Raw genomic sequence first — 12,669 nt, 5'->3', positions numbered from 1 at the left:
GACTGACAGGCAGAGGGCGTTCGCGATTGGGTAAAAAAGGGCGGCTTCTTAGAGTGTAACTCTATGGAGTTTGCATGACTGTCAAAGAAACAGACATTTATAATATAGTAATATCTGTCAGATAACAGGGATGATTTATGATTGGTAGCCTATTCAACAGGCTACAAATCGTTTGCAGAACATTTAAGGCCAGTGTCTGGGACAGTAGAAATGTTTAACCTCATCAACCGAAATTATCTGAGGCGAGAGAGACTTAAGTCAAACCAATTCATCCAAATCCATTGTATTGTATTTTGGTATACCTATACCTCATGAGATAAACGAAAGCAGAATGCGTGCAAAATACTATGAAATATGACTTGACTTGACTTGACTTGTGAGTCTGTTTGTAGGTACAACATGGTGGTGATTTCATGACATTATGTCAGCCAGTTTCGGTCAGAGGCACTATAGTACGTGATTTCGTGAGCTGTTGTATTATTTCACTGTGGTAGAGCGGTTTGCGGCTTCGCGCATGCGCGTTACCATTCCGATGAACTGTGGAGTTAGGTGGGTGGGGGGGTCGACCACAGACTCCCTCATCCATGGCTGCGGAGAGTTTCAGCGCATCAACAAGAAGAGAAAAACTCAGACTATGTGTTTTAAAAGCTAAAACGCGGATTCGCGGGGATTCGATGATCGCGTAGGAACTTTTCCTTCCTGACAGGAATCTGAGCGCGCGGCGGGCGCGAGCGCTCGGTCTTTCTGCGGGCGCAGTGAAATGAATCAAATTCTATTGTGATGTAAAAATGAAGTCGGAAGCGAGCAAGGGCTGACAAACGGAGTTTAAAGTGAGACCACTGCCCGGAAAAGTGGTACACGAACATCAGATTTGACTGCTTATTTGCAAATGTAAATTTTTTTGAAAGGCTGAAAAAGTTGTGGTGTCGTTCCTCCAATCTGACTGGCAGGTAGGGATGTAAGGTAGGTGCTAGAAACAAGATTTGGGATTGTATTATAATACTCGGCGATCCCGAATGAAGTAATTCGAGGAAATGACCCATCACATCGTTGATGTTTTGACTGGAAAGAAACATCCGAAGACGGAGTTTATTGGTTGACCGAGTAACTAAGGGACGAGCTCGTCCATTCTTTCCCTCAACATTCCAGCGATGGATAATAGTTTTCCAGGCAGCAACAGTGCTGTGATCCAAAAGGGAAAGTTCGTGTTCGTCGAGGCTCAGTTGCAGGGTGGAGCGCCCTGGGGTTTCACCCTCAAAGGTGGGCTTGAACACGACGAGCCGTTAATCATATCGAAGGTAAAGTATCCCCTTACTCACCTGTCTTTCACATGATAAATGTCTGTGTGTCTGTCACCTGAATATAACAGCTTCAGCCCTCAAAGGGTCAGAATGTGTCAGTCAGCGTGTTATTCTATACGCCAGAGAGAAACATAATGAGGGATTCATGCTTTGTGGCTGCAAGTGAAATGGAAATTGTGATACATGCATTTGAACACTTAAGTCACTTAAAATGTTTGAAATGTCATTGCATTAGATAAGATGTCAAACCAAGTGGCAACATATCACAAGCACACTTTTCAAACAGACAAACAGTATTTTGGCACTTTCTGACAGTGGGACATGTCTATAGATGTGGTTAATGTGATGGCAGCCACTGTGGATATGGTAAGTTTGGCTTGGACACCTGTGTGATCTTATCGGCCACCGTGATGTTGCTGAATCAACATCAACCATAGTTTTATGAAACAATCACAGTCATAAACTTAATCCTAACCATTTACTACTTCTAAACCCAAGGGATATGATTGAGGCGAACAAGCCAATATGGCTCTGAAAAGTGACTTTAGTTAGTTCTGTGAATATACAGTCGAGGTCAAAGTTTACATACACCTTGCAGAATCTGCAAAATAGTTTAAATATTTTTTAGCACTGACCTCAATATGATATTTCACTTAAAAGATGTTTACATTTAATCCACAAGAGAAAATTTGTTGAATTTATAAAAATGACCCCATTTTCAAAGTTTACATACGCTTGATTCTTAATACTGTGTTGTTACCTGAATGATTCACAGCTGTTTTTTTGTTTTTGTTTAGTGATAGTTGTTCACGAGTCCCCTGTTTGTCCTGAACAGTTAAACTCCCTGCTGTTCTTCAGAAAAATCCTTCAGGTCCCACAACTTCTTTGGTTTTTCAACATTTTTGTGTATTTGAACCCTTTCCAACAATGACTGTATGATTTTGAGATCCTTCTTTTCACACTGAGGACAATTGAGAGACTCATATGCATCTATTACAGAAGGTTCAAACGCTCACTGATGCTTCAGAAGGAAAAAACAATGCACTAAGATCCAGGGGTGTAAACCTTTTAGATTTTTCTTATTTTGCCTAAATATCATGTTTTTTCATTTAGTACTGTCCTTCAGAAGCTACAGAAGATACATGTTTCCCAGTAGACAAAATAAATTAAATTTACCCTGATTTTCAAATTCAAAAAGTTTTCACCCCCTGGCTTTTAGTGCATCGTTTCACTTCTGGAGCATCAGTGAGCGTTTGAACCTTCTGTAATAGTTGCGTATGAGTCCCTCAATTGTCCTCCATGTTAAAAGATGGATCTCAAAATGTATTCTGCATATACTGTTTGCAGATGCCACTTGGTGTGATATTACTAATGCAATGACATTCAGATAAGTATCTAAATATGTTTTGGGGCCACTGTGAGTTAACATAATATATTAAAATAATGCATTTCTTGAAATACAGCTCATGTTATAGTTATGGATTTGACATATGAAGGTCACTTAAGGTGAGGTGCAGACCGTAGGGTCTGTATGTCACACACACTTCTTAATGAGAGGGAGCGTCCTTCAGGCATCTAGAGCGTAATTGCTGAGTACAGGGTCAGATTCTTGGTGTGACATCCAGACCAGCGTGAGTAACAGATTTTGACCTGCTACATTCATAAAACAGTTTTTCACATGCTTCCTTTGAATTCTCCCACACGGCTGGAGCCCAAGCATAAAAAAACAAATAATAGGCAGTGGAATTATAAAATCCATTGTAGTTCTGTAAAGCTTGAGATTTCTTGGGTGAATTTTGGAGATAAACTCCATTGATTTTTATTCTTTCTTGGTACATTTGGAAATAATCTGCCAATTCTCAGTTTGGGTTTTAAGGTGTTTCTAGGCTTTTCTGGGTGGCTGCTATAGGGTCTAGATAAAGTTGTGGTCACATTTACTTCTATTTATCAATTTTCACCGCCAAAACCCAGTCATTTTAATTGAAAACCACACTATCGCAAACTATGTGTGAGGGCGAAAGATTTCCCCACATAGATTTCGCAACAGGTTGAAATTGGTCATGCGGATTTGCCACGTTGACAAATAGAAATCTGCTTAGTTTGAAAGTGATTTCTGTGTGGGCTGTCCTTATTACATTGCTACGCTATTGACAATACACAATGGGCTTTTATTCCCACAAAATCTTGCCAACATTTTGGTAATGTGACCTAGAAGTCTTTATGATATTCTCATCCTTAAATGGCTTGGGTCTCTATTTTTCTCTATAGTTTATGGGAGTGTTTTCTCCTGTCATATTGATAAAATTTAAACATTTGAAGCATCATTCATGTCTGTATCAAAAGTAGTGTGGGTTTAAGTTAGTAAGGTAGTGATTTTCTCGCTAGTAAATCATTCGGTCATTTTTTTTTATTGGGGTGGTAATGGAATTAATTGGAAATTCCTGACCCATGTATTTTCTTTCCTTGGAAACAGGAAACATAACTCATTTCCTTCCCAGCAAGGAAGTAAACCAACAGAAGCAATAGGCTTATCTAGTCACATTAGTTTAACTTATTACAAATAAGCAACTGCAGTGAAGCTTGTAATAAAGTTAGCAAGTTTCCAATGGAAAGACTTAAAGGAATTCTAATAAAACTCTGAGGAATTTTGAACTTCTGTCATATTGATCAGAAGTGTCAGTCGTGACTGGTGGTTAATCTCTGATCTTGTGATCAGAATGAGCTTTTTTGTACTGTAGTGGCTCTGGATCAGTACTGACCAGTCATGTCGGCTAAGTAGTGCACTGCAGTCAGGGAGGCACATGGGAATGAAAACATCCCAGAGAGTGAAACGCCTAGATTTCTAGACTTCGTATGTGACATAAATGTGTAGATAATTTGTCATAGTTCACCCAGAGGAGGTAGGGCTTCATCTTTGAAGAATAGTGGAGACTAATTGTTGGCAACACAGGGGTTAAATGCTTTTCCCTTGAGATTGATAAGAGTTTTATCACTCTTCTGCAGTGCCTGTGTGTGTTTGTGTGAGTTTTAGCTGTGCAAGAGATTACGAACCCTTGAATCACGCCAGTCCAAAGTCAGCGTGCGGCAGGATGTCTGCAGCCAATGATCAATGGGGGAGAAAGGAAAGAAAAAATATTATTAGACTTGACATGAACTTTAGCAGGTGCTTACAATCATAAAATTGAATAAAAATTCCTGAGCTGGTTCTACTAGAAGATCTCATGTAAGAATATTAATTCCCCAGACTCAACTTTCCTGGGATTTCAATCGTGTAATTTATCCTGTTTCTACAGTCATGAGCTTTTAGTGTGGTTTGCATTGACTTAAAAACCCAACATTTAGGCTTCATAGTGTTCTTGAGTTGCTATATGTGACCTAAGACCACAAAACCAGCCATGAGGGTCCATTTTTTGAAATGTGCTACTTAAGACTGGTTTTGTGGTCCAGGGTTACATATGGTTATTTGGAGATTGATATTCCAGGTTCTTCAGATTAGTGTTTTAGTTTCTAGATTTTTATACATGATACATGAAACTAGAGAATTAATTTTTTGCAAATACCCAATGTTTTAGCTCTATAGTGTTCTTGAGTTGCTACATGTTTCTTTGGAAATCGGCATTTTAGGTTCTTCAGATTAGTGTTTTGGTTTCTAGATTTTTTGGAGCAACAGTACATAGATCACATTAAAGAATAAATAGTCTTTGTGAAGCCTAAAGTTCTACTAAAAACTGTAAAACCACCGTTTGAGAGTGTATACCTGTGTTTTATTGGTTAAGTGAACGTTTTTCCAAATCTTAAGATTTACAACTTGATATTAAAGGTTAGTTTGATTAAAATACATGGCTCTGTTTGTAGGTGATTTTTCTTAAATGCTTAGTAATTTCCTGTGGTTTAAATCATGTAATTTATCCAATTTCTACAGTCATGAGCTTTAGTGTGGTTTGCATGGACACAAAAAGGTAAATTTTTGCAAAAACCCAACATTTAGGCTTGAGTTGTTATATTCTTTGGAAATCGACATTATAGGTTCTTCAGATAAGTGTTTTGGTTTCTAGATTTTTTGGAGCATCAGTACATCAATCAAACTAAAGAAGTAGTGAATAAAAGTCTTTGTGAAGCCTAAGTTCTACTAAAAACAGTGTAAAACCACCTTTTGAGAGTGTATACCTGCGTTTTATTGGTTAAGCGAACATTGTTCCAAATTTTAGATTTACAACTTGATATTAAAGGTTAGTTTGATTAAAATACATGGCTCTGCTTGTTTAGAGGTGATTTTTCTTAAATGCTTAGTAATTTCCTGGGGTTTAAATCATGTAATTTATCCCATTTCTACAGTCATGAGCTTTAGTGTGGTTTGCATGGACACAAAAATTGTTAATTTTTGCAAAAACCCAACATTTAGGCTCTATAGTGTTCTTGAGTTGTTATATTCTTTAGAAAACTACATTATAGGTTTTTCAGATCAGTGTTTTGGTTTTTAGGTTTAAATGTTTAGGGTTTAAATCATGTAATTTATCCCATATCTACAGTCATGAGCTTTAGTGTGGTTTGCATGGATGTAAAGATGGTTATTTTTTGCAAAAACCTAAGACTTTGGCTCTATAATGTTCTTGTATTGCTATATGTTTCTTTAGGTTTTTTTAGATCAGTGTTTTGGTTTTTAGGTTCTTTGAAGCATCAGTACATAGATAAAACTAGAGAATTAGTGAATAAAAGTCTTTGTGGAGCTTAAAGTTTTACTAAAAACAGTGTAAAACTGTTTTCATCCCATTTCTACAGTCATGAGCATTTCTACAGTCATGAGTGTGGTTTGTATGGACACAAAAATGGTTATTTTTTGCAAAAACCCAACATTTAGGCTCTATAGTGTTCTTGAGTTGTTATATTCTTTGGAAATCGACATTATAGGTTCTTCAGATCAGTGTTTTGGTTTCTAGATTTTTTGGAGCATCAGTACATGAATCAAACTAAAGAATTAGTGAATAAAAGTCTTTGTGAAGCCTAAGTTCTACTAAAAACAGTGTAAAACCATTTTTGCAAAAACCCAACATTTAGGCTCTATAGTGTTCTTGAGTTGTGATATTCTTTGAAAATCTACATTATAGGTTTCTCAGATCAGTGTTTTGGTTTTGAGGGTCTTTGAAGCATTAGTGCATAGATCAAACTAGAGAATTAGTGAGTCAAAAAAAAGTCTTTGTGGAGCTCAAAGTTGTACTAAAAACAAAGTTTTGATAACGTATACCTGTGTTTTATTGGTAAAGTGAACAATGTTCAACATTTTAGATTTACAACTTGATATGCAAGGTTAGTTTGAAAATGCATGGCTCTGTTTGTTTTGGGGTGGGTTTTTTTCTTGACCAGGGAGTAATTCTTGGATGGAAACAGGCAAAAGCAGAGGAGATCCCCGTCCTGCCTTATTTGGTGCTCTGGATTTCTGGTCTTGAGTAATGTCCTCTGCTCCCTGACTCCAGTCTCTCTCAGTCTAGCCTCTCAGAAAAACAACAAAAAATATCCAGATAGTTTGTGGATTCTCTGCTGCCATGACAATGGGATCCCGTAGTCTGTGAACTCCTGCGTTTGTGTATACAGTACCTGTTATGTACAACTGCATAAACAGGAATTGATTACAATGATGTTTTCTGCTTGGAAACAGATGTTTCCAAAACATGAGGATCTGTACACTGTACAGTTCGACCCTAAAAGTGTATTGTGGGATTGCATACCATAGCAAATTCAGTCTATCCTAAAATCAAAGATCCAGATTGAATAAAACCTTAGCTGCGCTGAAGTTTACACTGTATTTGTCCTAAATAGCATGCAAATGCAAAAGTCCCAAATCATAGTATATTGAACACAGTATGTCAAAGGTACTGCCTACTGTTTCTGATGTAGTTTTGAAGCATGCATTTGTGTGCAAATTTGAGACAATATGTTTACTTAAATGAAACTCAAGTAATAATGATGCCATAATGATAACACCAAGGGTGCATTTATTTAATTTAACTTTAATTTTAAAACAGTAATATTGTGAAATATTACTGCCATTTATAATAATTATTTTTTATTTTAATATATGTCAAAATATAATTAATTTCTGATGCAAAGTTGAATTTTCAGCATCATTACTCCAGTCTTTAGTGTCACGTGATCCTTTAGAAATCATTCTGATATTCTGATTTGCTGCTCAGAAACTTTTTGTTTTTGTTTATCATTATTATCAGTGTTGCTGCTTCATATTTTTGTGAAAACAGTCATACATTTTTTATTTCACGATTCTTTAATGAATAGAAATTTCAAAAGAGCTGCATTTATTTGAATCGGAAATCTTTTAAAATATTTAAACGTCTTTACTGTCACTTTTAATCAATTTAATGCATCCTTGCTGAATTAAGTTATTATTTATTAACCCAAATCTTTTAAACAGTAGTGTACTTTACGATCAACTGGTTTCACAGAAAAATTAGAATGTGATTTGGAGCGCAGCTGTAGTTTTAAGTTTTAGCCTGAATGAAGCAGTATGTACTTGTCTCAACAGGAGACGTACTTCATCCGTCTGTAGTTTGTCCCGTGAGCGTGAGCTGACATACTGCTGCGGTTTTGGTCTGATGTAGTTCTTTTGTGCAGTAATGTGTGTTGCGCTGAATAGCACGCTTTCTGTTGCGTGCTGTAGAGCAGTGTCTTGTTTTCAATGGCGAGTAGTGTGTTGTGTGTCGTAGTGAGCTGTGAAGTGTGTTGTGCTGAATAGTGAGCAGGACGCAAACAACAGCCGCGGCCCTTCACTCCCCCTTTAAGAGCTTGTCACCATTACCACGGCAACAATACGGCCCCGGAGCGCGGTTAAGACGCCCGGACGAAACCGGAGATAAGGAGGGAGGATGAAGAGGAGCTATAGGCCTTGAGAGCTGCTCTTATCTGGGAAGAGAGACAGAGGAGTAATACAACGGGACAGTGACGGACGAAAGGGTGAGAGGGAGAGATAGAGCGAAGTCTCGGGGCTTATGGGTGGTGTAAATGTCACAGATGGGTTTCTTTCAGCGCCTCACACTCAGATCTGCTCTTGAGAGAGATGGGAGTATGTGTGTGTGTGTGGCAGTGTCAACACCAGTCACTGTTGCTTGATGGATCTGCCTGGCCGTATCCCAGTTTGCATGCTATTTGTCTTAAATAGTATGCAAGATTATCATTGTAAGTGCATTGATTTATTTTAATGCTTTTTAGACATTTGTGATGCTTTCAATTTATTTTTTTACTAGTAGAAAACTGGCATTAGTTTTTGTATGCATGAACCTAGAAGCTAATTATAAATTTTAGGTGAATGCTTTTAGATATGTGCTAATATGACAGTGTTTTTGGAAAAAGTCTCACTGAAGCTCCATTTATTTGATTAAAAATACAGTAAAATCAGTAATATTATGAAATATTATTACAATTTAAAATAACTGTTTTCTGTTTGAATATATTTTAAAATGTAATTTATTTCTGTGATGCAATGCTGAATTTTCAGCATCATAACTTCAGTGTTCACCGTCACATAATCCATCAGAAAATCGTTATAACATGCAGATTTTTTGCTCAAGAAACAGTTCTTATTATCACCAATGTGGAAAAAATTTGTGCTGCTTAATATTTTTGTGAAAACTGGTGCATTTCTTCAGAAAGTTCAGAAGAACAGCATTTATTTTAAATTTTAAATGTCTTTATTGACACATCTCATAAATGTTCTTTGCTAACCCTCAAGTCATCCTAGGTATATATGACTTTCTTATTTCATATGAATACACTCAGAGTTATATTAAAAATGTCCTGGCTCTTCCGAGCTTTATAATGGCAGTAAATGGGTGTTGAGTTTTTGAAGCCCAAAGAAGTGCATTCATCCATCATAAAAAGTACTCCACATGGCTCTAAGGGTTAACAAAGGCCTTCTGAAATGAATCGATCCATTTGTGTAGGAAAAATCCGCTGGAACGCCACTCTCTCATGAACATGCTACGACAGTAAGCCGAAGCTAGAGATTACAGTTTATAAAGTTTTAAATATGAATACTTTTCTTACACATTGTTGCTTCAGAAGGCCTTTATTAACCTCCCAGAGCTGTGTGGAGTACTTTTTATGATGAATTGATGCACTTTATTAGACTTGAAATTCTCAACACCCATTTACTGCCATTATAAAGCTTAAAAAAGCCAGGACATTATTAAATATAACTTCGGGTTGTATTTGTCTGATAGAAGAAAGTCATATACACCTAGGATGGTTTGAGGGCAAGTAAATCAAGGGGAAATTTTCATTTTTGGGTAAACTGTCCCTTTTGATGAATAGAAAGTTTAAAAAAAAATCTGAATTAGTTTGAAATATAAAACTTTTGTAACACTATGAATGCCTCACTTTTGATCAATTTAATACATCCTTGCTGAATAATGTGAATAATTTTATTTATATACACTGCCACTCAAATGTTTCAAATTTTTCAAAATCAGTACAATTTTTTATGCCTTTTAAAAGAGACTTTTCTACTCACCAAGGCTGCATTTATTTGATTAAAAATACAGTAAAACTGTAATATAGTGAAATATTAATGCAATTTAAAATAGTAGTTTTCTATTTTAATATACTTCAAAGTATAATTTATTCCTGTGACGCAAAGCTGAATTTTCAGTATCATTACTGCAGTATTCAGTGTCACATGATCCTTCAGAAATCATTCTAATATACGGTTTTATTATCAGTGTTGGAAACGGTTGTGCCGCTTAATATTTTTGTATTAATTATTAATTATTTGCTGCAAACATCAGGTTTTGGAAAGCTAATTTGACATCTAGATACAAGCTAATGTAATATTATGAAATATTACTGCAATTCAAAATAACATTTTTTTTTTTTTATAAATATTTTTTTTCTGTGATGCAAAGCTGAATTTTCATCAACCATTAGTTTTCAGTGTCACGATCCTTCAGAAATCATTCTAATATACTGATTTATTACTTTTATTATCAATGTTGGAAACCGCTGTGCTGCTTAATATTTTTTTGGAAACTGTGATACTTTTTTCAGGATTCTTTGATAAATAAAACCTTAAAAAGAGCAGCATTTATTTGAAATAAAATACTTTTGTAACAATAAACACCTCGTTCAAAGTTTGTGGTCAGTACATTTTTCTTTCCTTCTTTCCTGAAAACTTTTATTCACCAAGGATGTGTTAAATTGATAAAAAGTGATAGTAAAGACTTCTATTTTGAATAAATGCTGTTCTCTTTAACTTTTTATTCAAAAACATCTATAAAAAGTATAACAGGTTCCAAACAAATATTAAGCAGCACAACGTTTCCATCATTGATAATAAAAGTAATAAATCAGTATATTAGAATGATTTCTGAAGCATCGTGTGACACTAAAGACTGGAGTAATGGCTGATGAAAATTCAGGTTTGCATCACAGAAAAAAATATTTTGAAGTATATTAAAATAAAAAACATTCTGGATTGCAACAATATTACTTTTTTCTGTATTTTTGATCAAACAAATGGAACTTTGATGACATTGAAAAAACATACTGATCTTCCCGAAAGCTTCCCAAAGCCTGATATTTACAGCATACTGCAAAACTAGCATGAATAATGTGCCACTCTAAATAATATGCGGTGGTTTTATCTTACTCCAAACATCTCTTCTCTCTCTGACCCCCCACACTGTCCGTACCCCTTCATCTTCTCCTTGAGAGCAGGCAAATACAGGGCAGGATAAAGCCCAGGCCTCTGGCAAAGACCCAACACAGAGAGAGAGAGAGCGGAATGTCAGCGGCAGAATTCGCGAGAGCCTGGAAAACAACAAAAGAAGAAAGATGATCAAAAAAACCCTACATAGCAATTCCAACCGAACTTTATGTAGTCCTGAATACTGATTCAGCCTCTTCTGTGGAGCTGCTCTTTTATTCGTCCGTTTCAGAATGCGGCGTGTTGTTTACAGTGTGGCGGCAATAGAAGACGAGCTAAGAGTGACCCGAACCCCAGGAAGTCGGGGGTTAAAATAAGGTTAAGAGAATTAGACGCTTTGTTCAGTTACGTATTAATGGATTCATTGTCACCGGCTTGGCAGCACATCCACAATTAAACACTCCTATTGACGGCCCAGAGGCCGAGTGTTAAGTAAATCTCCGCTAGCCGTCTTTTCTTTGAGCCTCCTGGCTTTACGCTCAATAACCGGTGAAAGAGAAGACATGCTTGCTCGTACGATTATTCTGAATATGCCGTGATTTGAATGCCGTGAGGAAGCGGCTCACGGCGGCCTTTTGAGAGCGAGCGTCGTCAGGAAAGAGCTAGGCGAAAGACAGGTCTTAACAGGAAATGACAGACAATTGGGGACAATTTCCAAATGCACGACTTTAGAAGGAGAATGAAATGCTGGTTTGTTCTGCGTGTTATCTTGAAAGGGCTTCCTGAAGGACTTATTTTGCTTGGCACTGATTTGTCTGCTGGTAGGGAATGCTAACAATACAGCAGAGGCCGAATCTTATTCTCTTGTGGAATATGTTTTGGATTTATTGGTTGTTAACCAGCAATTGTTTATTGTAAATTAGCAGGAACTTTTTTTTTTTAATCTAAAGCCAATTTAGAATGGTTGTTTGGGAAGATGAAATATAATATAGCGATATCCAGCGGGTCATGTGTCGAAGTTTGCATCATGGTCAGTCTCAAAAGTTTAGTGGTACTTTAGTAATATTTATGTACTAATGCAGTATTTAATAATATTTTGAATTAGCTTTTATTTTTAGATTTTAATTCAATTATATTCATTTTAATTATTTTATATATAATATATATACATACAGTATATATATATATATATATATATATATATATATATACACATACATACATACAGTATATATATATATATATATATATATATATTATTAACATATTTTCTGTTTAGTTTTATTTAGTTTAATTTGAGCAATTTTAGTATTTCAACTCAAACTCATTTTAAAATTATTTTAATTTGTAGTAATTATTATATTTAGCAATAATTTTTATTTTATTTTTAGTAATTTCGTTATGTCAATTTGTTTGTATTTAGCTTTTTATTTCAATTTAGTCATTTTAGTACTTTTTATTTTATTTTTATTTCTATTGTTATTATTAATAATATTTTATTCCCAAATAGACATGATCCAGGAACTAAAAAGTTATTAGCTTTTATTTTTAGATTTTCAATTTTAATTGTAATATTTTAGTAATTTTATTTAATTATATTCATTTTCATTTTTTGTATTTCATTATACATATATTTATATGTTATATGTTATGTTATGTTTTATATATATATATATATATATATATATATATATATATATATATATATTATATATATAT

At 35.3% G+C, this 12,669-nt stretch overlaps 1 protein-coding gene across 1 annotated transcript in view; it reads left to right on the top strand.

Moving 5' to 3' along the window:
* Positions 1 to 562: 562 nt before the first annotated feature.
* shroom3 (shroom family member 3) overlaps positions 563 to 12,669 on the top strand; it is an 81,386-nt gene continuing 69,279 nt past the window's right edge. Inside the window, exon 1 of the mRNA XM_073824512.1 lies at positions 563 to 1,298. Within this exon, the coding sequence (XP_073680613.1) occupies positions 1,152 to 1,298 (147 nt within the window). The 5' untranslated portion in view covers positions 563 to 1,151. The remainder of the gene's footprint in view (positions 1,299 to 12,669) is intronic.

This window comes from Garra rufa, chromosome 19, assembly GCF_049309525.1.
Source record: "Garra rufa chromosome 19, GarRuf1.0, whole genome shotgun sequence".
NCBI classification, from domain to species: domain Eukaryota; kingdom Metazoa; phylum Chordata; class Actinopteri; order Cypriniformes; family Cyprinidae; genus Garra; species Garra rufa.
This window is presented reverse-complemented; position numbering and strand designations above follow the sequence as displayed.